Source organism: Zonotrichia leucophrys, chromosome 4 (genome assembly GCF_028769735.1).
Source record: "Zonotrichia leucophrys gambelii isolate GWCS_2022_RI chromosome 4, RI_Zleu_2.0, whole genome shotgun sequence".
Classification (NCBI taxonomy): domain Eukaryota; kingdom Metazoa; phylum Chordata; class Aves; order Passeriformes; family Passerellidae; genus Zonotrichia; species Zonotrichia leucophrys.
In genome coordinates, this window is record NC_088173.1 from 55,268,526 (window position 1) to 55,293,261 (window position 24,736).

The 24,736-nt window shown below is 38.1% G+C and overlaps 1 protein-coding gene across 2 annotated transcripts in view; it reads right to left on the reverse strand.

The window, feature by feature from the left end:
- Window positions 1-6,894: 6,894 nt before the first annotated feature.
- The window catches only part of SLC2A9 (solute carrier family 2 member 9), a 77,419-nt gene continuing 59,577 nt past the window's right edge, over window positions 6,895-24,736 (reverse strand). For both annotated transcript variants that reach the window (XM_064711790.1, XM_064711789.1), the window contains 2 exons: window positions 16,276-16,403; window positions 6,895-7,736 (listed from right to left, as the gene is read on the reverse strand). In XM_064711790.1, the coding sequence (XP_064567860.1) occupies window positions 7,479-7,736; window positions 16,276-16,403 (386 nt within the window). In that variant the 3' untranslated portion in view covers window positions 6,895-7,478. The remainder of the gene's footprint in view (window positions 7,737-16,275; window positions 16,404-24,736) is intronic.

Here is a 24,736-nt window from a genome sequence, read left to right on the forward strand (position 1 = left end):
AGCTGTGAAAAATCTGAGTTAATAAAATGTAGCAAAGCTTTCAAAAGAGCTGAAAAAGTTCTGAACACAATCTCCCAATGGTTATCACTAGGCATAATTCAAATTTAATATGAAAGCTTCCTTGTGTGGAAACAACTTGAGGCTTGGGTTTTGGGTTTTTTTGAAACAATGTGAGACTTATATGCTAATTTGCTTAAATTTATTTTGAGGCATCAAAGGAAAACATCAAAACTCTTTTCATCCAACTAGAGAACAATTTATATTGAAGATCCTCAAGAAGCAGCATGTATTAGCATAGTGCTCAGGCTGGCCCAAGCTAAATATACTCTTCTGGGATCTAGAGATGCATTTTGTACACCAGAATCTCCCAGCCTTTCAGTGGGGAGGCCCCATTGCCACCCCTCCCTTTTTTCCCTCCTCTATCCCCACCTTCCTCAAGTCTTATTTATGTATTTTTTTGGGTAGTGCTGGAGCTTCCCCACTTCTATGGTCAGTAAATAGTGCTCCCTGCAACCTGTAAAAATTGTTGCCTGAATGGTGGTCCAGAAAAGCATCAGCTTGTGTCCATAATTTATCTGTGCATCTGAAAAGAAGATGGAAGTGTGATCTAATGGTCAATTATAGGCAATTCATCTCCCTAGAGAAATTTCTTAGCTGTTGTAAGCTACAGCTGTTCTTTATTCCTAGTGCCTAACCTAAATATGAAAGTTATCATTAATTTAAATATCTACTCCTATAAAAATTCATTAATTCTAATTTGTGCCAATGAATTCTACAGCTTTGGTTATGCATTTCTGAACTTTTCTATTATCTTTAAATTAATTTTTAATTGCTCATTGAATAGGTGTCATGTACCAAAAAATAAGCCATCTGTCTTGCATCCTGTTTTTCTTGGCCATGTTTATTCTTAACTGATATTCCATTAGAAAACTTCATTTGTAATATTAGATTTTTCTTGTGATGTCCACTGTTGTCCCTTTGGCCTTTAGTTTTCTTTGATTACTATTGCAAAGTGAGCAGTGCTTTTACTGTGATCTCAGAGTGATACCACAGATGCCCATCTACATGTTTCATACTGATTAAATCCACAGCAGCAATGCCTAAGCCACTTGGATGATTTCTCAGACACAGATTTCATCTGTCAGCAGCTGTCCAGTCACAAACTCCTGAGTTTCTTCCACCTTCCTTGTGGTTGCATTGCTCATGGCCTATTTAAAGTCCATAAAAGAAGTTTAAAAGTGCAGCTGTGCCTGTCTGCAGGAGAGCCATGGTTGCACCCCTTTCATCCCACTGAGAGGTGAGCCCTCCTTTCTGCCTCTTTATGTATTTTTTGGTGGTGCTGGGGTTTCTCCACTTCTATGATAGTCTGGGTCAGGAAATAATGCTCACTGCAACCTGTAAGAATTGTGACAGCATGCCTGCCTGAATGGTGGTCCAGAAAAGCATCAGCTTTTCTAATTCTTTCAGTTGATGAAAATTCTGTTTCTAAAGATGTGCTGGCACACCTAGAGGCAAAGCACAGCCCATGTCAGAGGAAGGTGGGGATAGAGGAGAGAAAAGAAGGGAGGGGTGGCAGTGAGGCCTCCCCACTGAAAGGCTGAGATTCTGGTGTACAAAATGCATCACCAGATCCTGGAAAAGTATATTTAGCCTGAGGACTATTCTAATACGTGCTGCTTCTTGAGGGTCTTCAGTCTAGCTGGATGAAGAGAGTTTTGATGTTTTCCTTTGATGCCTCAAAATAAATTTAAGCGAATTAGCATCATAGTCTCTCCCTAGCAGTCTAGAAAAGTGAAAAATGAAAAGTCCAAGGCTGGCCAAAAAGAGACAGCCTTGCTAGGCAACTTTTCCAAACCTAAGATGATGCAAACTTTAGCTAAGTTTGTTAATGCAAGTGTCTGAATCCCAGAGTGTCTCACCTGTCCAGTTCACAACTTGATATGGTATCCAAATGGTCCAATTTATTTTATGTACAAGAATTAAAGCTGCTGAACTTTTTCCATGGGATAACATAAAAGTCTCTCTATATATACACATATACATGGACAGTAGAATTTAATACAAAGACATGAAATTATATGAAATTTGGATTTAAGGGATTAAATCTTTAATTCATCTTTGAAAATGCCAGCCTGTAGAGAAAATTGTATTTATCACTTTTGTAATCTTTGGCATGTTTGCTTTTCCTAAGTAACTATTGCTTTCTGATTTTCAAGTGTGAACTGTAAAAGTTTTTATATAATTGGGTGGAACAAGTCAGAAACAAAAGGTGGAACAAATGTAGAGATGAGCATTTCATTTAGCTTGACTGACTTTTTTAACTGAGAGGACCAAGAGAAAATGAAACAAAAATCAATGTCTCTGCATGGTACCTTACACAGCAGCAGACAAATTACCTCCTACATTTGCAAGATCATGCTCTTAATGGATTGTGTTTCAAGGGTCTGACAGAGTCATATTTGTCTTTAAACCTTTTGGGAATAATCTTAAGACAACCAACTCCAGCAGTCTCATTCTTGGTACTCTGCTTTGGTGTATGAGCCAGACTGAAAGCGATCTCTTAAAAAAACCTCAACCAACCAACCAACCAACCAACCAACCAAGCCTCTGCTCCCAAATTCAGAAGAAATGCCTCAGATTGGTGCTTTTGCAGCCTCTGAATTATGCCATTATTTTCCTAGACTAAAAAAACAAGCCACTGGTTTGCTATCTAAAGCAGATAAAAACATGCCAAACTTAGCATTCCTGTACATATAGTGCGTCTTTCTTGGGTACACTCGTGGAGTTGAAACCACGGGAGAAGTTTTCTGTTGACTTCACCATTCACTGTGGAAATGTCTCCTGAAAGCTTTTCTTGTGTACTTTTTTTTAAAAGCCAAAATCCCAGTTTAAAAGAGTTTAACTGTAGTGAAGCTTTAGCAGGAACATCTCAAAAACCAGCTCAATTATCCACTGCCCATGTTTGTCTTAGATCTTGGCAAAAGCAAGGTTAATGCAGCTTAGCCTGCAAGGAAGGGGCTCCAGTGACTCAGGTTATTCATGATTGCTTACTGGGCTGTGATAACTTGATTAGGAATCCAAGCCCAAGAAATTCACCTTTCCATAGATCTCACTTTCAAATAAAATTACTTGTAAAGAGAATTAAGTATGGAGTCAAACCTGAATGTTTTAACTGCACAAATGTTCGCCTTAACCAACCTAGTTCAGTTTGGGCCTGTGTGTTTCAGGGTTTTAGATTTTATCTTAACGCTGTTTACTAGAGTTAGACTGAAAGGAAAAGTCCCCAGGCATTTCCTAAGAATGCTGTACTTGGATTTGTTCCTCCTGCTGTGTGAAGTGATGTGAGCTCCAGTAGTTTATATGGTGATGTCTTTAAGGAAAAGCACATAAAAATAGTCAAATGAAAGAAAGCAAATTTCAAAGAGTTGATTTTGGAGTGGGTATTTTTTCAATTTTTTTTTACTTTTTAAGATTTTACTCTGAAGATGAAAACTATCCCATATGGATTATTACTCACATCTTCCCCCACTAGCAAGCAGATCCTTGTGGAGCAAAAATTGGCTTCAGAACCTGAAGTATGAAATTCAACTTTTTATACATCTTTCAGATTTCAGTTTTTGCATATCGTTGTAGCAGAAATAGTCACTTGACTGAATTTCTCATCAAAAAGTAGAGCTGTAGCAACTCAAATTCATCCATTGCTAATGACAACTTTCTGCAAAAAGCCTCACCAGTTTCAACAATTCTTATAAGCAGTTATTACTACCACTAGCCAGTTTTAATAATTTTCCTCACACCATTGTCTGCATTTTTATTTCTGAAGCCCAGTATAAACATATGAAAGAATGAAGTGTGGAATCTGATTTGAGAATCAAAATATAAATAATACTTCAAAATAAAATATGCTACAAAAATGCTTCAGGGACCATTTTCTTCCCATAATTCCCAACCACCCAACTGTGGAGTTCACAATGACTTGGCTCATCCAGATATAGGACTGAACAGTCTCGTGCTGGGACATACAAAACCCCAGGGAATTGAAACATGTGCACCTGGGGAGGTTCAGATTTACCCAGAACAAAATCCACATAATTTCAATTTTATTCCAAAGGTTTATTTTACAATCACTGTGCATGGACATAGTTGATCACACAGACTTGGGTACCCATACAAACACCACCTCAAAGTACCTCACCCCAATGTCAGACCGGAAAAGGGAATGTGGCACCACACAACACTTGCTGACAAACACACAGGCTATAGACAATTAGATACATTCAACAAGAAAGAATAAACTGTAATTTGCTGATATTTTCCATGTGGTCCTCTCATTGCTGGAAAAATTATAGCAGCGTAACAATGGAAACAAAACTGTATGGAACAACTTCAAGAACAACACACTCATTAGGGTCAGAGATGAGAAAGTTAATGAAGTACTGGCACAACTCCCACAGCCCAAGGCAGAGGACACTTCCCTGGCTAATGAACAGAGCAGTAGCTTGGCCTGGAATTGCTTTGACCATTGGATGGCAAGAAAAATCAGGTGAGATGTGGAACCCCCATCCCACACCGTGCCCAGTCTGTAGCAGCCACACAGAAAGTGTGTGCCCATCTCAGGCAGGACAGGAGAGGGCAAATGGGATTGCAGAAATGAAAACATGACCCCTTGCTGCTAATGCTGTACAGGGCCCCCGAGCTGTGATAGGAAATTCTATCAGACATCTCTACCTGTGCATTCAGAGCTGGGCTCCAAATGCAACTTTAGGCAAATGTATCATGATTTCTGATACAACTGCTGTATCAGGTCAGCATGATATTTAATTGAAGTTATCCAGTGGTAACATTTTCAACAGTGTCTATAATGTATGCTGATGAACAGCACTAAGTGCTAAATTCTGCTCATTCTAATAATATTGGTTTCCAATTTTCCACCATGGCTCAAAGCACATCTGATCATACCATGTTAGTAGCCCTAACTAAAAAGTAAAGTAATTCCCAGTCTGAAGGAGAATGTCTGAATTTGCCAGTCTTGCCCTGCAGGCAAAAAAGGAAGAAATTTTTCATAACATTTTCTGGAGGGCTGGCATTCACACTCAATGTTTACATAACAACTCACCTTGCAAGCCTCATGTAACCCTTGGAATAGGGAAATAAAGGCAGTGAAAAGTAATACTTTCATTTGCTGTATATATAATTTTACAAGTGGTTATTACAATAATATTTTTGTTCAGTTTTCTCCACAGTATTTGATTAGCTTCCATTTATGACTGTCTGTTGGAATAATCCCACTTTGCTCTCTTTCTTAATAGTAGCACCAAACCCATAAATTTTTTATTTTTCATTCCCAATTCTCTTTCTCACATATATTTAATTTTCTTACTGCTGTACTTATATCCCAGTGGAAAAAAACTCCATAAAGTCTGGCATAAAAGCTCCCATCAATTTTTTGTAAATTACCTAGTAATGAAATTGCCCTATTAGGTCAGCTTACAATGTCTGTGGTAAATATGCCATATACAAATAAATCACAGTATAAAACTATATGCATAAATTAGTAGTAACAGCTGAACATTAGGATCTCTGATTATAATTTACAGTGTAATTTACAGTGTAGAACAAAAAAAAAAAAGAGCTTATTACTTGGAGAAATACAAAAAACCCCCCCTCCCCCTGCAGATACCAGAAAATAATTATCCACTGTGTGTGTGTATACATGAATATAAATCACAGAATCATAGAATAGCCTGGGTTGGAAGGCACCTTAAAGATCATCTTGTTCCAATCCCCCACCATGGGCAAGGACACCTTCCACTAGACCAGATTGCTCAAAGCCCCATCCAATCTGGACTTGAACAATTCCAGGGATGGGGCAGCCACAGTTTCTTTGGCAACCTGCTCCAGTACCTCATCACCCTCACAGAAAAGAATTTCTTCCTAATATCCAATCTCTATCTACCCTCTTTCACCTTAAAGGCACTAATATTAAGCCACTGAATATTAATATGCATCTATACTTGGAATGTATATACATATATATTCATGTATGCATACATATATGAATATATATGCAAATTTTCTTGCAAAAATGCTCCAAATTCATGAATTTCTAGATTAGTAAATATAACTTGTGGAAGCAGTTGACTCTACATGCTGCACTTTCTTCTTGTGTCTTACTCCTGAGAGCAGCTCAAAGATTTACTGACTTTCCATACAAAACAGCTATTTAATTTAAAAATTCTTTTTACATCAACATCCCGGTACCTAGAGGGATCAAGAAAAACTGTTATCAAAATTACAAACTGTAAAGATGATGTTCATTAAGAAAAAAAAATCCCATTAATTGGTGACTGAACCACTGAGAGCCTGCTGAGTCTTTCTCTCATAAAATCAAGCAGTTTTACAAACTTTAGATAGCTTAGAAACTTGGTAATAAGAGGTAGGCCTGGTGCTTCAGAATCTAATGCCCAAATAAAAATTAGTGTTTAAGAAATAGGGGTCTAAATTCCTATGTAGACATCTGAGTATTAAGAATTAAATTGTCAGGTCTCAGGGAAATTTGGGCCCCTAAGACTTGTTTTAAAAGGAATTTGAAAAGAAAAACAATAAACAAACAAATGAAAAAAAATATTAAAAAACCCTAACCCTTGGAACACTTAATGTTTGAATTTTTGTTTCAATACTATGCCCTACACATACCATCTTCCCCATGAGGTTTAGTTTTCCTTTCATATTAAACCTTTTAAGTTTAAAAATTAAAATTATGTAAATATATATATTCAGAGAAATGCAGTGCCAGCAAACCCAGAAACTAGAGACAACTCTTGTTGAGCATGATTTTTACAAACTCTATTACTACTGAATTAGAATTTGCAAGTGAGACAAGGAAACTCATCAGGACCCAGAGCTACCCATTTGTGGGAAGGTGGGAGATGTTCAAACAACGCAGCTGAAAGTCAAAATAGCTAGAAGAGGAATGGGAGGTCAGGGAAGTGCCATGTCAGATCTCGTGGGGGGCTTGAATGACATCTTGGGAATCATGGAGAAATTAATTCTGGTGCCATTCCAGGTTTGCTTCTCAGCCGTCCCCACTGGGATCTCTTCCCTTGCCTCTGCCTCCTCCTCTTGCAAAGAGCATGCCCACCTCCCTGTGAGCACACAGGGGGGCTCAGCCAGTACTGCTCAACACCCTGGCTCCCCACTGCCACTTCACATCTCCAAGTCTACATTCCCCATCCCACTCACCACTCACCTGCTTCACAGGTGCCAAGGAAACTCCATCTCATTTAATTTATCAATTGCTTCTCCTCCACCCCTCATTGTCTCAGCTGTTACCCCAGCTGCTAATGAGTTCACCCATACTCACTTAGAACATTTTCAAAGCAGAAGCATTTCATGATCTTCATAAAATATACAAGTTGTGCACTGCTATAAATAAAAAGAGCACTCTCTCCCCCATCCCCTGAAAGAACATGCTGGGTTTACACAATCCCTTTTATGGTTTCCCCATTGTCCACTGGAGATGTGAAGTTTGATTCTTGCTCTTCACTTGGTTTCCTCTCCCCTGGGTAGTGGTTCATCTCTTGCATTTCTAAAGTTACTTTATTCCTTTTGGCAAATGCTTGGCTGATCTCATGAAATGTCTTATTTTTTGTTTCAGGCAGGACAAAAAACAGGTAGGCTGCTCCTGCAAAGCAGATGCCAGCAAACACTAGGAAGCAGTAGGTCTGCAAACCAGTCTGTGAATAGAAAACAGAGGAGATGGCCATTACAAAGGAGAAAAAAATTCAGAAGAAAGGCAGGAATAGTTTGAAAGAAAAAAATGGGGTGTATGGAGCAATTTTAAACCAAGTACATTACTGGCATTCATTGCTAGCTGAAGCGCTGAGATGTTCAAAAAAATGCATGAAATTTTGGTTCTTCCAACACTGCCTGTGCCTGTCGACAGCAAAGCAGGTTCCTGGCACAGGCACACAGAGCTGCAATCTGGGCAGTGCTGGGAGACACCAGACTGAGCTGGGGAGAGCAGGGAAGAGCAGGAATCCTGCACTGTGCTCAGCTGAGCCTAGCACTGCCCCGGGGTTCCTGGAAATGGGGCAGATGTTTCACTGGGTGGTTCTACACACCACATCCCAGTCCCAGGAACAGGAACTGAGGCACGCTTCAGCAGTGCTGTGCACCTCTACAAACTCATGGAGAAACTGCCATAGCCAGGGGCATCTTCATCACAGCAGTTACAGGCTTTGAGATTTGCAAGATAAATGAGGAAAAACCCCAAATAGCACACATTTGTTATCACTCTTACAGTTAGGGGAGTTCACAGCAGGAAAAAAAAGTCCTAAAATGCATTTCTTTTCATGCTAGAAAGTGTAAGAGTTAGTTAAGGGAATGCAAAGTACAGATCATATTTGAATGTTATAGATTTTAGTTCACTGTAAAACCAAAGAGAGTAGATGTAAAGAAGTTCATTTATTAATTGATTTTAAAGGCTCCCACCAGCCAGGAGGAGTTGTAGTTCACTGAAACATAACTATTTCTCGCCTGGTGATTATTGGATCATTTAGAAGCTACCAGTTACCTTTCAGCAGTACAGTTGTGAAAAACATTTGATAAATACCATATTGCCATCTGAGCTTTGTTGAACTTGGAACAGGTTTGATACTATGGCTCCACAGAAGCCACTTGCAACATCTGAGGAAACCTCCCTTCCTCCTCTATTAATTTACATTCTCAAACACCTTATGTACCCATATCTTTCTAATTTCTTTTATTAACAAGGCTGAATTAAGCCAGAACGAGTATCTCCAACTCCAAAAATAAGGTTACATTTCTGTGATGCGGTGTCTGAGGTCATGAACAGCAAACTCAAGGAGAGCCAAACTCCTCACACATACCTCAGGTGCTGCAGGCTGAGGTTACCCCAGGGAAAGCCACTCAGGACAGAAGAAACAGACCTGTCTTCCTCAACACAAATATTTATGGATGCCATTAAAGCAATGTAACTGAAGCAAGTAAGACAGAGCCAGTAACCTTCATTTTACACATTTTTGTAACAGCCTGTCGTCATGCCTCCTTAGTCACAGCAGTCCTACACTGCAGGCTGGTTTAACTCCCTGCTTTGGGTGCTCAAGGTGTATGCAATTCTTGGCACTATTTTTATGTTACACTTGCTCATTATGCATCATGCGTGGTGTGCAAGAAGAATATTAATTCCTGCGTGGAACAAGAAAGAAAAAATGGAACAAACCCTTTCCTGCAGCTGCTTTTTAATACCATGGCTGATTTCCAGCCTGCCTAGTCACAATGTTCTTTGTTTCTGTTGATAATTCATTACCTAGTTCAGTGCTTTGAATCCTGCCTGTAACAGGAAAAGCCAGCCAGTGCATTCTCTGATATTGTTTATGGACTCTAGAGATCACCAATACTTTTTCATTAAATCCTAGAAGCATGAAGTCCTGAGCAAGCTGACAATCAGAAGCCAAACAGCATGGATAACATGGAGGGGGGGGAAATATTCTGGCATGTAACAGATAGAACTTAATAGAACAAATAGCTTGTACAGAGGCAGAAGCAAAAGGATTTAGTAGACAGGCGAAAAAAATTTTGCAGTGCCTCATAAATCATCCTGTCATGCTAAGAATTGAAATTTTACATCTGGATCTTCTGCATTTGTAATTGCTTTTCAGCTGAATGGCAGAATTTCTACCCAGAATCATGTTTCTCACTTTTTAAAATTTCACTGAATTAAATATTCTCCATGATGAAAGTGAATCTTTAATATCCCATATAAATAAACATGGCAATCAATTGGAATAAATTAAAATAAATGTTTTTTGGTGGTGCAGCCACAACTTTGTGGCCCCTTTCTAATTCCTCTTGATTTCTTTGCTGTCCATGAGCTAAATAAATTAGTGCTTATTATCTTTGATTCATATCTAGGTAAACCTCTTCTAATTGAACTAAACACTCATGAGTGCATGTTTTATTTGCAATTATTTTACCTAATGTATTTATATTTATTTGTAATAACCATACTCTTCTTAATTTCTGCAATCCTTGAGGAAGCAGCCCTCAAGGACCTCCAACTGAAGTTTTACAGAGAATAAGTTAAAAATTAAATTTTGTTATAAATCCTACAAGTGGGTTTTGTAGGGTTTATTGCATCCTGCAGGATTTGTCCAACAGGCCCATAATTCCCAGACAGGAGGAACGCTGCAGGGTGACCATAAAACTGCTTTATGGTTTCATCACCAGCCATTCTTCAGTTATAATATTTTCTTAAAGCTGGTTATTATTTACCCTCACAGCAAAGGAAACCACTCATTCATAAACCTTTCATAAGTCATCCAGAGTTCAACTTATATCACCCAAACCTGCATTTGACACAGAACATCACATACTAATTAAATTACTCATTATAAACATGAAACCCTCTATATGCACTGCAGACTGATAAAGGTTGTAAGACAGAAATACAGGGTAAAGGGGGAGGAAAATGTTAAATCACAAATCCCAACTCAGTAAAAACCTTTAGTGGGACATAGGTGGGATACAGTTTAGCCTAGATATTTAATTAATTTTTGTTTGTTTCTGATGTATTTTGAACTGCCTGGTGCTGGAGGAAAGATCTGAGGGATGGAACATGCAATAGATTGGCCCAAACATATCTGATGTGCCCATCAGGGAACCTAGAAGGTGAAATAATGTGGTGAAGTGCAGTAAATGCTGAGATATGGATACTACAGAAAAGGTATTAATAGACAGATCTGCAAGGAAACAGGATCTTTGTTCCATGAGATTAGTGTACTTTCTTTTATTTGTATTGAATTTGTTTATATTGGATATTGTTTATGTTATGTCCATGAAACCTGTGTACCTCACTATTTGTAATCACCACAGTCTCCTAACTAACCTGTAGTTTCTCTGTTGTTTTACCCCTTCCAAGGTGCTAGAGGTGAGCCTGCTGCTGCTACTGTAGAAGTAAAACCACAGAATATTGCTTATCCTGGGCTGGGGTGGGAGTAGAAAGTTGAGGAAGAACTTCAATTAAAGTCTTTGGTGACAAAGCACGGATTCTCTGCAGCTCTGGGTATTTGAGCCTACAGACATGGACGGCCTCAAGATTCTTCACTGACATGTGCACTGCCAATGATACAAGAATAATGACAATATATATAATAAAATTGAAAAGGTAAATCCTTTTTCTATGCTTTGTGACAGTATTTCACCTGCTAAATGGAGTAGAAGCCTCTCTGGTCAAAAAATTGAATACTTGTATCCATCAGAAGAGAAGCTTGACTCTTCTGGTGCATACAAGTATTCTGTTTAGCTAAACATACCACCCCTGAACAGCTGGAAGGGGCGGCTAAAAGAGGAAGGGAATGTCAGAGGAAGAAGTAAAAGCAAATCAATTCTGAATGGAAGTTCTAAGCAAATAGAGAAAAAAATTCAAGGCAAGTGTGTGGTTTCTGTAGCTCTGCATTTCCTCACGTGAGGACAGGTTCCTGCCTCACCCCCTGCTCCAAGCAGGAGCAGCAGCAGCAGCCCTGGGCATGCAGGAAGCTCCAGGGCAGCCCCATCCCTGTCCCACTGACACCTCCACCCATGCTGCTCTTTTCACACCTCCACCCATGCTGCTCTCTCCACCCTGCCTGCACAAACTGCTCAGGCTCAGAACACAGTGCACCTTTCAGAACAAAGCTGCTTCTCCTCCCACACCCCCAGGCAGCCTTGCCAGAGCTGGGAACGTTTCCTCAACAATACCTGAAGCCAGGCTTTCACCTGCAGGGTTAGAAACCCAAAGGTCAGAAGGAGGTCAGGACAAAGCTCTACAGCAGCCTGTGCCTTGCAGTTGTTTTCCCTCAGCATTTCCTTAAGCATAACCTCCTGCAGGAACACCCAAGGTTCAAAGGTGAGCAGAGCTTCAGGTGGATCCCCAAATAGCAGCAGTGCTGTCTCCTGGTAGATATCCATTCCATATCAAGGGCAGATACACAGTGAGGATCCTTGAATGACCAGGCTTTCTGGGGTTACTGAGGGTCACTGCCCTGTCAGGTCCATGGGGAGGGCAGAAGAACAGCAGACACATTTATTGATGCAATCTCCTGAGGGAAGCACCTACTAGGTCAGCAGACTAATAAAACCTCTCCAAAGCAGGATTTGCATTGGATTTTTCAAGACTGGTGAGGGCTATTTCTATACAGGATAGTTAATAGTTAAGCATAAACTTTAAAATGCATCACCTTCTATTTTTAATACCAGCTTTCTAAGGAGGCCATTTGAAAAACAGCATTTCTGCAAATTCTGGCCAGCTGAATCCTGAATTACTCATTTTTGTCTTTTCTGCAGATGATCAAGGCTTTGTATTTGTGGGGAAAAAAAAAAAAAAGAAAACCAATAAATGATTTACCTAAGACACACATGCAATTACCACTAAAAAGAATGGAAGTACTCAGGCAATTCCCCCACATCAGATCCCAGGCATGGCAAGCAATCAGGACTGACTTTGAGGATGAAATAGAGCTGCATAAGCAACAGGTATGAATAAGCAGGTGCAGCTTTCCCACATTTCCTTAAGCAAAGAGATGAACAAACCTATCCCCAGCTTGTGAGGGGCTGCTATTCACATTAGAGAGAATGTACAGGCATTTCCCCCATCTCTCTTTAAATACAATAGTAAAAAATACTTAATTTTCAGCATCATGAACTGACTTTGAGTGCCCAAAATGAATGAGAAAAAGAGTTCATTTTTTAAAGCTGAAAAGTAAACTGAAATAAAAAACCTAGCATTGAAATGACCAGAATTCTGGTTTTAATTAAAAAACCACACAATTTGCTACTTTTGAAACAATCTAGCTGAGAATAGTCTTCCTGCTAATAGCTTGCATGCTGTGAACACCATGTTCTGGAGGAATATAAAAGTAGTTGAGAGGACCATTATGTGCTATTTAATAATGGTCGCTTACTGACTTAACACACCCTGTAGCAAAAGTTAAATTCTAAGCAGGGCTGTGATACTGGAAACAGGAAAACATATATTCTAGGGCAGGTACAGAAAAATAAATGAGCAAATAAAAAAAATCTGAATTCATTTAACAAACATAACACAATATTTTTAAAACAAAACTTCTGGCTCTTCCCAGCAAATACTCCTTGCATTTGGAAGTTGCCATGAAGATTAGTGTCACGAGATGTGGGTCAAACTGGCTTTTGAGGTGCTGAGGTCAAGTGACAATGGTTCAATGTCTTACAAAATTGATCAGCAGGAAAACTGTTATTCAGGTAGACATTTGACTTCCCTTTGCTTCAAATTGATATAATGCAGTGAAACAAATGGATAAGAGCTTGTGTCCTTCCCCCTTTGTCCTTCTGTTCCAGACATAATTTAAGGTTCTGCTGAAAGTGTAGGACAATGAAGAAGGACTGAAGTATAATGTCATGAAACATAATTCCTAAGTAAAAAATAGAGACATTTTTAGACATGAACTGCAATTTCAACCACGACCTTCACATGCACACACACACTATCTCTTCATAAAAATGTAGCAGATCCTTATATTGCATCTCTGAAGTGGGTTGCTTCCAATTAAGACAAGCACATCTAACCCTCTGATAACCCACATTTCATTTTCTTGTCTTTGAGGGGAACTTTAACTATTTCCCCTAACACAGGGACACTGTTATTACATGAAACATCCAATGTATTTGAAGAACTTTAAAACACCTTGGCTCAGGGAGATTATGCGTAACTTTCTGTGCACACCTGTTATTGAAATCCTTGTGCTGAGCAATAGAAAAAGTCAAGGGATGCTATCACACCGTAAGGAAATAATAAGGACAAGCAAAAGACAATCTTGCTGAGTAAATGAATCTTGAGAATGAAAATCCCTGGTGTAAAACTAAGGAAGAAATAAAGTAGAAGTAAAAGAGAACCTCCAGAAACCAGTGTAATGACTCAGAAGTACTACTTCACAGGCACAAATAAATTAGTTTCTGAAAGGAGGAAAATAAAAACATATACAAGTCTTGGCATAGTACTAATAGGCAATCTGAACTAAGGCTTCAATGGTTTTAGCACCCTTATCCCATATGATACTGAGCTCCTTCTGGATCCAAGCAGATTATTTATATAAACCCCAGTTAAGAGTCAAATCAGTTTTCCATATAACAGTTCCCTAATCACAATGGGAGATTCCTCTGCAATCCCCCAGTTATTGGAAACTTTTGTATTAGGACAAAAGTCTGAAGATGAGCTGTTCTTGAAAATTAAAAAATATAAAATACATAGCAATTTAAATATTTCTTGAATATGTACTGAATATACAATGTGAGTTTGACATCAACAAAAGACTCTGCACAGTTTTCTAGAAAGAGAAATTATTAGGACAGAAAACTTCTGGAGAAATCTGCCATGGTTTTCTACAGTGTATCACTAATTTACCATGGAGTCTTTAAGTGCCTCATAACAATCTAATAGCACAACTTGAAATATGAAATAAAAATACGTTAACATGTAGTGAGAATAGCATGTTGGGAAATTATTTGGTAATTATTGATGTTTAATAATTCTTTGTATTTACACAACACATTACAAAAAGTAAACAGAAACTTTGTCTAGATGACATGGAATTTAGGGTCCTGCTACACCACTGGATTGCTGAAGTCTATCCCTGCAAACGAATGAAGAGTATTTCTTTAACACAAGAAATCTATCCTACTGCACCAGAAGTTTTTGGCCTTTTAGATTATACTTTTCTGCTGGTTTGTTGTTCCCTGTGCCTGCTTCAGCTCATTGCACCCATTTCCACATATATACATTCTAATTTCTGATTTACTGTGACCCTGTTCACATTTCAGCACCTCAAATAGGTAGTGATGAGGCCTGGAAGAGAAGCCACATCCAATTTCTTTTTCAATTTTGTCAAAAATTTATTTGTATACTAGATTTTCAATCTCATCCATATATTTTAATGTATGACTCAAGCCACTCTTTGATTACATTTATCTACAGATGGTTGAAGGGCAAAAATCTAGTCATTCAAATTAGTTAATTGGTGACATTTGGAAAACTAACTACTGGTTGATTTTTTTAGTAACCCTAAACTTAACAGATTTGTTTCCCAAATGTTTGGGATAATTTTGTAGAAGCACACCAAGGATCAAAAAAAGTGGCTGCTGCTTCTCAAGCAAACAGGTTAGTACTCAAATACACAGGCAGGATTATGCATTCATCCTGTGAAGGTACCTTAAAGATTTTTTTTCCTGGTTAAGGTTTATAAAATCAGCTAAGAAGATATTGCCTCTATGTGAGGAAAGTGGTGACTCATAAACTGAATTTTGAGAATAAGGTTGACTGAAATAGGAAAAAAGTTAAAGCTTGGGAAAGAGGAGATGTTCTAGTTTGATCTTGTGAAAAAGCTTTAAAAATCAAAGTCTGAGTAACACTGCTTTCATCTTTAGGTACAAACTCTAAGCTTTTTCTCTTTTTATTTCTCTTTTCTTTAAAAGAAGAAAAAAAATCCCCCCCAAAAACCTTCAAGCTGGAAATAAAATTTATCCTCATTAAAACTAAACTGGATAATTTTCTAATCACACAACTGGATATTTTTATGACACCTAATGATAAATTCCCCAAGGCTACAGCAAACTTCATATGGATGCATACTAAATCACTCAAAAAGCTTTAATATGTGTGTGGGAAATTATGAAATGCAGTTTGCCTTTTAATCTGAATTTATTGAGCATTTTCACCAGATGATCTGTCAGGTAGCATTAGCAGAACAAGTAGGGATTGTCATGAGTTCCATTAATTCAAATCTGACAGCTAAGCAGAACTTGGGGTTATCCCCAGTTTTGTGCAGGAGGCAGAAACTGCAGTTTTGAAGAAATGTGTCTGGATAATTAAAAAAAAAAAGAACAAAAAAATACACCCTCCCCCCCCCCCAAAAAAAAGCCACTAAAAAACCAATACAACAAACCAAACTGTAACCCAGATAAAAGTATTCTGAGTAAATGTCCCTAGGTTTGAGATCTTGTTCTCTGTCCCTGCCCAGGTGCCATGGAGGCAGGTGGTAGAAGCAGCTGGGCTGGAGGGAGGGTCTAATGCTACCAAAACAGTCACTCCTCACCTTCTGGAAGAAAAACCTATTGACCACACAGAAGCATCCATTTGCTGGATGAGCTGGGGCTGCTCCATGGACTAGTCAGGTTTGCAAAAGCTCAAGGGAATTGTCAGCAGCAGTGATACGCAGCATGTCAGTCAGCAGGGATGCTGAGTACCTGGATGAAGGGGAAGAGCAGTCCCACTGCGAAGTTGCAGAGCCAGTTGACTGTCCCAGCTATCATGAATGCAGCTGGCCTCTGTGACTGCTGGAAAAGCTCTCCAGTGAGGACAAAGGGAATCCCACCTGAAACAGGGTCCAACAAGAGTGGTTTTAGTAAAGTCCTATCAGCAGAGATGAACAAGCCTCGTGACACACATCTCCATGAGTAGCACTGCTCTGCAGGGCCTTGTGAAACAGATCTGTCCAAACCATATTTGAGAGAAGTGGCACTTCTTTCTTTCATGCCATCACATCTCCTGGTTGACATTCTTTTCAGGGATGAAAACAGGTAGCAGAGCAGAGAATCCTCACAACAGCTTCCAGAGAATCATGTGATAAACTGTTTATTCAAAATAAGAATGATTGTTTCTACTACAATGCTTGAAATTCTGAAAATTCAGACATACTCCAAAATACTTTTAGATCTTAACAGTTGGAAAAATGGCTCCAAAGAGACTAACTCCTACTTTTTTATAATTATTACCCACTTTTTTTTCAGCAATAAAAAATACCAAACTTTTGCTTCCCTATGAGTACACTTGTCATTAAGGCTTATTTAATACATTCCCTTATCAGACACTGCTGGCACTCCTGGCGAGGTCTATTTCTCCCATCAGTCAAGGACTCTGACCTCCATAATAACAATTGCAGTTGAATACCACATTTGTGACATTTGTTTCCTTCCACTTAGGCAGTGGACTATTTTGTACAGCACTGGCATATAGCAGTAACCCCCAGGGAGTAGCTGTCTAGTAGCTGAAAGTCTCAATTTATGATCTTTGGCTTCCTTCATTCCCATCCGATATTTCCATAGAAGTATTTCTATTTTTAGAGAATAAAACCTGGATTTTACTTGTTGATCAGCTACATAATTCAGTTAATGTTACACATTAGACATATATCTACTTGCAGAATTATTTCAGTTTTGAAATAATTATTATTACAGTTTGAAGAACTGTACAACTAGTAACATTCTGCTCTTACCAGTTTCTGCCTCTGGGTCCTCAAGTGTGCTGGTATTACCTGTCTCACCATTCAGCTTTTGTAGGCAAGACCCATATACACTGTGTAAGACTATGTAAGTCCTTCCTCAGTTTTAAGCATTTTAATAAGATAGTATAAACAAACAAATCCATATTTATAGATATATTTACTTTCAAAAACCTCTATAGCGATACTGACCTCCAAAAGATTTATAAATTAATAAGAAAACACCACTACAGACTTATCCATCCCCTGGCTTTTCTCCTTGCACATCTTCCCTTGGTCTATGTGCTAATCTTTTGCACTGCCTTTACCCTTGGACATTTGGGAATTCATCTCTAAGTGCCCTATGTGACTGCATCCTTATGTAGCCCTGTGTGCTGGGGGCCCCTGAGCTTAAACACATGCACCAGAAGCTCCTGTGAGCAGTGTGAGATAGGGACTTGCAAACTCAGAACATGACATACAGATGACACGTGTTGTCAGACATCCTTCCAGATGCAGAAGCCATGAATATGTGCATAAATAAAGGCAATGTGATGCAGCAAAGAGCTGCTCTCCATCGTGAGCTTGTGTGGCTTTTTGTGAGAGTATATCTGAAGTGGTAGCAAAGCCTTCAACTGAACTTTCTGTGCCAAAGAGTGTCAGTATAAATTACACCAAAAAAAATAGAGAATAAATAAATTTATTTACTCCTCTTTTTATACATAGGAAACTGAGATATGGAGAGTTTTAGCCATCCAAACTGCTGCTTTGTATCTTTCTACAAGATATATGTAGTACCAGAATTCTGTGACTAAAAAAAAGTAATCCCTTCCAGCAGAAGTTTGAACATGTAGAATAAGTATCTGAACCCCCAAAACTTAACAAAATTCCAGCAACATAGGGTCTATCAATGCTTGATGGCTTCCAGTGGCCATTCTATCACACCCTTGGGATTTGGGTTCAAATGGCAGCAATCACATCTGTTCTGTCAGCATCTGGTTTGGGTCTTAAATACCATATGAGGCAGCAGCTTGCCAGGACACTTGCCCCTTGGAGAGAGGAACTGAAGGACTGGAAACACAGAAATTGTGTAAGATGACTTATTTATAATCATTTATTCTGTCATGCCTTTGCTGTAGGACAATCTACAGAGGTGTTGCTGTTCTTGTCAGTATAATAAAATATGCTGTTGGAAGCAGCATTTGGAGAAGCAGCATTTGGAAAAATACATATTATACAAGAGAGGAAAAAAGCCAGAGGCAAAAAAAAAAAAAGAAAAAGTACGAAAGGACAGAAACCTATCAGAAAGCATCAAAATGGAAATAAAAAGTGTAATGGAAATAAAAATGCATGGGCACTATCTCGGAAAAAGGTTCCTTGAAATTCCAATTTAATTTCTAAGAACACATCAACTATCTCTAACTTTCAAAAATTCTGCGGAGGAATGGGAAGGGTGGCACAGTCAGACCCCTCATCTTTCTCATGGTTTAGAGAAGTGTAGCCACAGCATCACAAAACAGAAAGTCAGCTTCTGTAGGGGAATGTCCATAAAGAATTGTAAGGAGGAACCAAGGAGCCTGAAAAGTGGTACATGAGTTATGTGAAAGTCAGGTTAGGTCTGGGAACACAAGAAATGGAATAAAGCCAGGTCACTGCTGTCTTTTGCTGTGTGCCTGGAGGAGCACAGACTTGACCTTACGAAGATGAAGAGCAGGGCTTGTGAATGCCTCCCAAGGGCCCCACCACTGTGAAAAACACACTCTGCAGCTGAGTGAAGGGAAAAAGAAATTTGGGAGAGCTGAAGGAGAACTGTAAAGCCTTAAAGTCACAGTCAGTGATGGCACCTGAGATGGGCTGAACTTACAGCCCCAGCATTCCATCCTCGGTCATTTCAAGATGCCAGGGATGTGCTCAAGGAGTGCCTTTCTGCTGGACCTCACTGTTCTTTGAGTACAAGTCTGAGTGCCTGGAGCTGAAGGGAGCTGTATTATGCTTTGACTACATAAGTTGGATCTGAGCAGAGATCACAATACTGTGACATCTTACCAACCACTTAAGAGTCAGTCTCTGCAAGGTACCCTACATAATCTCTAGCCCAAATGGGTCTGTAGTAGCCTGTGCTCAAACATGGAAGCTTGGAAACCACCGTCAAAAGCAATCCAACCAAACCACTGTATTTTTGGGAAAGCCTTTAAGCACTTTGTCATGAGTTTTGCAGCTTTAACACGTATTTGTATGTGGGCGAAACAATTCACAAAAACGCTACCTGATCTTTCTCATGGAGGATGAACCTCGCATTGTCTTTTCCCCTGGAAAGCTTTCCATATAATTTTCAGTGAAGCAGCTTTATTTTAGCTCTGATCATAAAACTAAAAAGTGTATATTAGGATTTCCCGTAGGAGTTTCTCAGCAAAGTAGCTTCCAAACATGAATTTAAATAGGTAATGCATTGACCACATAATTACAGTGATTAATTTCTAATACTTTGTTCTTTTAGCATTGCAATGAACATAATAAAAAAATTCTTAACATACTGCAGTGCTAGTAAAGAAAGATTGTTATACCTGTAGGATTCTACATCTATTGGAAACTACAAATGTCTTACTGCAGGACTTGTATAACAATAAGGTGTTTTATAAAACAAGATTAAACCCATATGGAACAATTAGACATGCATAAATACTTCTGGTTTTGTGTTCTTTATTAATTTATCTCTGTAATTAGTCCAGTTACACACAGAATCAATTTCATGTGCTAGTGAAATTCCAGACTCAATCCAGTACTCTTTTATGCATGAAATTTGAATGTTAGAACAGAAAAAATATTCTTGTATCCATGCTCTAGATTTTCAAATATATATTTAAATTTATACAAATGTTTTCTCAGGAAAAAATAGGTGCTCATATTTACTGTTTTTTCAGTAAGCAGTTATGAATAAATATTGCTTAGAAGTTACATGAGTCAGTGCAAAAACCTGAATACAGAAAACATGACAAAGGAAGGAAAATGCTGAACTCCTCATTCTGTTTTTATCCAGTACCTAACTGGGAATTTATGTTAGGGCTATATATATGATTTAAGGAATGAGACTGTTACAAGAATAAATGCCTAATACAAATCAGGGAGATTTGTCACAGTGGTAAATCACCTCTAAAGGTGACAGAAACTTTGTGACCTCCTGCAGGTCTCAGGTCTCCAAATTCTGCTCTACAGGGGGGAGCCTGGGAATCCCAAAAGGCTGATTAGGGCAAGAGCTCCCAGACTTTCCACTTCCATGCTTTGAGACAAGGAGTTATTGAGAAAACTGTTTTGAGAAAACAGACAATTACCTTGCAACAATGTTCTGGTTTTGGGGGGAAAAGAAGTCGGTGGATCTCCAAATATGATCAAGCAAAATGGCTCTGTCTGCAAGGAAGGGCACGCAGGGAAGACTGATGTACCCTAACAGGGTTGGGAGACAAAGGACTGTCCCAGCCAAAGGTTTTGCTATTTGCAAGTCAAGGCGCCTCTAGAGGGCAGCTCTGGGAGAGAAGCAATGGAAGTGAGACAAAACTCCTGGAAGATGACTGCTGGAAAAAGCCCAGTGCACTTCAATGGGAGAGCAAAAGGCTGTTAGTTTCTAACCAGACTTTAGTTATTTACAAACAACAAACAAATAAACCAACAAACCCCAACCTAACCACCAATGAACAAAACCCCCAAAAATGTACAACAAGACCCATGGGAAAATATACTTCAAGAATACTGCAAGGGAGGGATGCAATGCAGCTACTGAGTTTCTTCCATTTCTGTAGGTCTACAGATAGAATAAAAAATTTGCAAAATAGATATCTCAATCTTTATAAAGGTGTTCTGTCACCTGTTAGATGATTTTAACTTGCACTTTGTATTTGATTGAATAATACCTCACCAAATATGACATTACAGTCAGAAATGACAGCTGTACTCCCAGCTAATCCTGCTGAGAGAACTGGGAACAGAAGGTGTGACAGGGGTGTACTGAGTCACAGCTTCATGCTACAGACTTTTCTGGCTGTCTGCAGCTCTTCTCCACAGGATAATTAAGAAAAATAGGCACTTTGTTTCTAGAAAATGGTATATTTCATTAACCATATTAATTTGTACCATTTGAATGTTTTCTTAGATTAAAGACCACTTGAGTAAAAGACATTTAAGGCAGTCAGTCTGTGGCAAACAAAAGTGCAAATGATAAGACCAAACTAAAACACAAATAATTCCTTGCAAACTCTGATATTATAATAAATAGTATTTATACTTATAAAGGACTAGTTTTTAATTCAGTATTGTGTGAAAGACGTTGCATTGATTAATTGGCTTTTGGTTTAGCATCTATATAAAACCTGCTATTCCAACAGCATTTAAAAAGCCATTTCTGGAGGTATTCTGAACTTTGTTGGTACAAGGCAACCCATATCAATCAGGGTAAATAAAACAAAACTAAGCAATGGTGCAGAACAAAAATATTGATTCACTCTGTTCTAACCTCAGTAGTTAAAATGTTATTTCTTGGTTCTCATCAGGTAATTTGTACTAAAATGGTTGACATACAACAACAAGGCTATTACATAAAACATAATAAATCACACAGTATTCATTCTGGGTCCATTTAGGTAATTAGTTCTACAGCAGATATTCCATGCAAAAAACCGCAATACCCTTACATGAACCACCTGATAATTTCCTCTTCAGTGAAATTCTCCCCCTCTTGAATATTAATTAGAGTACTTTCCTAGAATTTTTACTTCCATAAGTCAGTGCACTCAAGCAGAATTTTATGAGCAATCCTTTACTGACTGAATAATTTTTCTCTGAAATTTTTTTGACAAAATACTTATGATATAACCGACGAATTCAAATGTGTTCAGTACTTTAAAGATATTTTTCTTTAGATGAGTTATAAAAATTCCCTTTGAAGTATAATTGTTGGCTGTAAATGTGAGAATGTATTTAATCTTGAATTTATTTTAATCATTAATTTAATGCAATATTTAATTTTTTTGCCTCTTTTATTGTAAGACAAATCGGCGGTATGTAGGCCATTCTGAACAAAATAAATACATTGGTTTTTTGGTTTTTTTGGTAACTATTTCAGTCTATTGGGATATTTGCTAAGTTTTTGGGGGTTTTTTGTTATTATTATTGTTCTACCTTTTTTGGTCTTGGCTTTTTGTAAAAACTGAACATCAACATCAAATTTCTCCTCTGGTTCTTGGCAACATTTCTTTTTGCTTCACAATGATAATGCTGCATAGCTACCAAAGAATAAAATGCAATTTAAAAAAATACACTCAACTTATAACCACGTAAACAGTTAATAATATTTTCAGCATTTCCGCCATATATTCAGATCCACCATATAACATCGCAAATCTAATTTTAGCCCAACTTTCTGGTCTACTTGAATGTAAAGAACATTTTTTCTACTGAGCTACGACTATGAGATGATATAACAAAATTAAATTTATAATTATTCTCAGTAACAATGATGATTAGGCATTTCTGTTCATATTAAATTGTTAAAACCAATTATCTCAATTATGAGAACAATGATGAAAGAGTTTTTACTATAATAAAAGCACAGAAGTGTCCCTTGTATATTCATCCACTATACAGATGGAAGTAGTGTGGAAATACCCAAATTAAAGACTCCTGTTCAGTCCTAGGTAAGAGAAATATTCATACAGTCACATCACTGTATGAGGACTGAAAAGAAGAAAAAACCCAACCTCTATGTATTCTAGGCTTATTATTTCTATGATAATCTTCTGAAAGAAATATAAACCGATCAGACATGATTTCCTGTTAGGAATTCAAGTTGACAGACCTTTAGTACAAAATGCTGCTGGTTGTGAACCTGCAAGCTAAAGAAATCTTGTAAAGTCAGTATATTTTAGCAAACAAATTATTCATGCTAGCAGTGCACAATTATGTAATTGTATAGCTGCATTCATCCTGAAGGATGCCAACAGTAAAAGAAATGGGCCAAATTTTCAGAGAAGCTGAGACTGAAGAGTTCTCCCTGTCCTTCTCCTGCTTAAGATGGGTAACAGACCATGCCTTCACTGCTTATGATTTCTGGAAACTGCTGAAGTTTTTAGGACATGTGGCCTCAAATGCCTGCAATTAAAGAAATTGGTTGCTGCTACCGGATGGTGGACAAGTTATGAGGAGCAGTAGTTGTAGAACTAAGATAATAACAAAAGAAAAAGATAAGATAATAATGTAAGATAAGATAATAATGTAAGATAATAATAACAAAAAAAATCCTTACTGTGACCAATAACCAAAACAAATATAACAAATATAACAAATATCAGTTCTTGCTTGCTAACAAACAGAAAGGAAAAGGGAGAGAGATTCAGAAGATTATCTTCGACTAGAAGTACCAGCTGAAGACAGTAACAGTCTTGCTGTGATGAACAGTATAAGCCTTCTTTCTGATGAAACTCAGAAAGAGGTCACATAAGACATAACTCAGTGTTTCCAAAAAAGTGAAGTTTCTAGAGTAGGACAGATAACATCTGGAGATTTAAAGGAAACAACTGCTTTGACTGTTTGCTTGGTCAAACTGGCACTGAGTACCCCTGTCCATGTAGCTCTCCTGAACTATTTTTTTCCTCTAAAAGTCTGTTACTGGTGTTTATTCATCTTTCTATAACAGTGCATTGTCTACCAAGAAACACTGTCTGGACTCCAGAGCAGTGTTCATTGCAACATAAAACTAATAAACTTCTGCATTTAGATCTTAGCTGTGGAGATTAGTCAGAAATAGATGAGATGAACAGAAAACTCTTCTTTGCTGTGCATTGCGCCTGAGAATAAGGGAAATAAAATATTTTGATTGCCTTACATTCATTAATTCCACATCTATTGTTCTATATATTTATTCGTTTGCACCTTTGCAAGTATAACCATTTTATACGAACTCACAGAAAAAAACCCCTATGAATTCTGTGAAACTTTTTTTCACTATGCTTTCCATATCAAAAGCCTATTAATCTGAATAATGTACCTAGGTCACTCATACAGCTTTTGAATGAATGTTTTATTTCATGGTTACATGGACCTCTAAAACACATGGTTGCATTTTTGCACCAGTACATTTCTTCAGGATAGGGTTGTGAGCCATGAGCCACTAATTAATGATCATTCAGGAAAAGCTGCTTGTTCAGGTAGGAGGAGTGCTGTCAAGTGTCAAAGTATTCACATTTTGAAAGCTTCAATTAAGATAATTTTTTTAATCTATTGTTAGCAGGATAAAGTTCATAAGTTTTCCTGCTGCTGAGAACTCCAGGTGTCACCTCCAGCAATTCCTTTATTCAACAGATACAATTACCTTTCAAATACTAAGGGTTCATTTTTCTTTAGAACTGCCACTAATTATGAAGAATTTTAATCACTTTTGCTGCAGAACTGTTAAAAGCTGC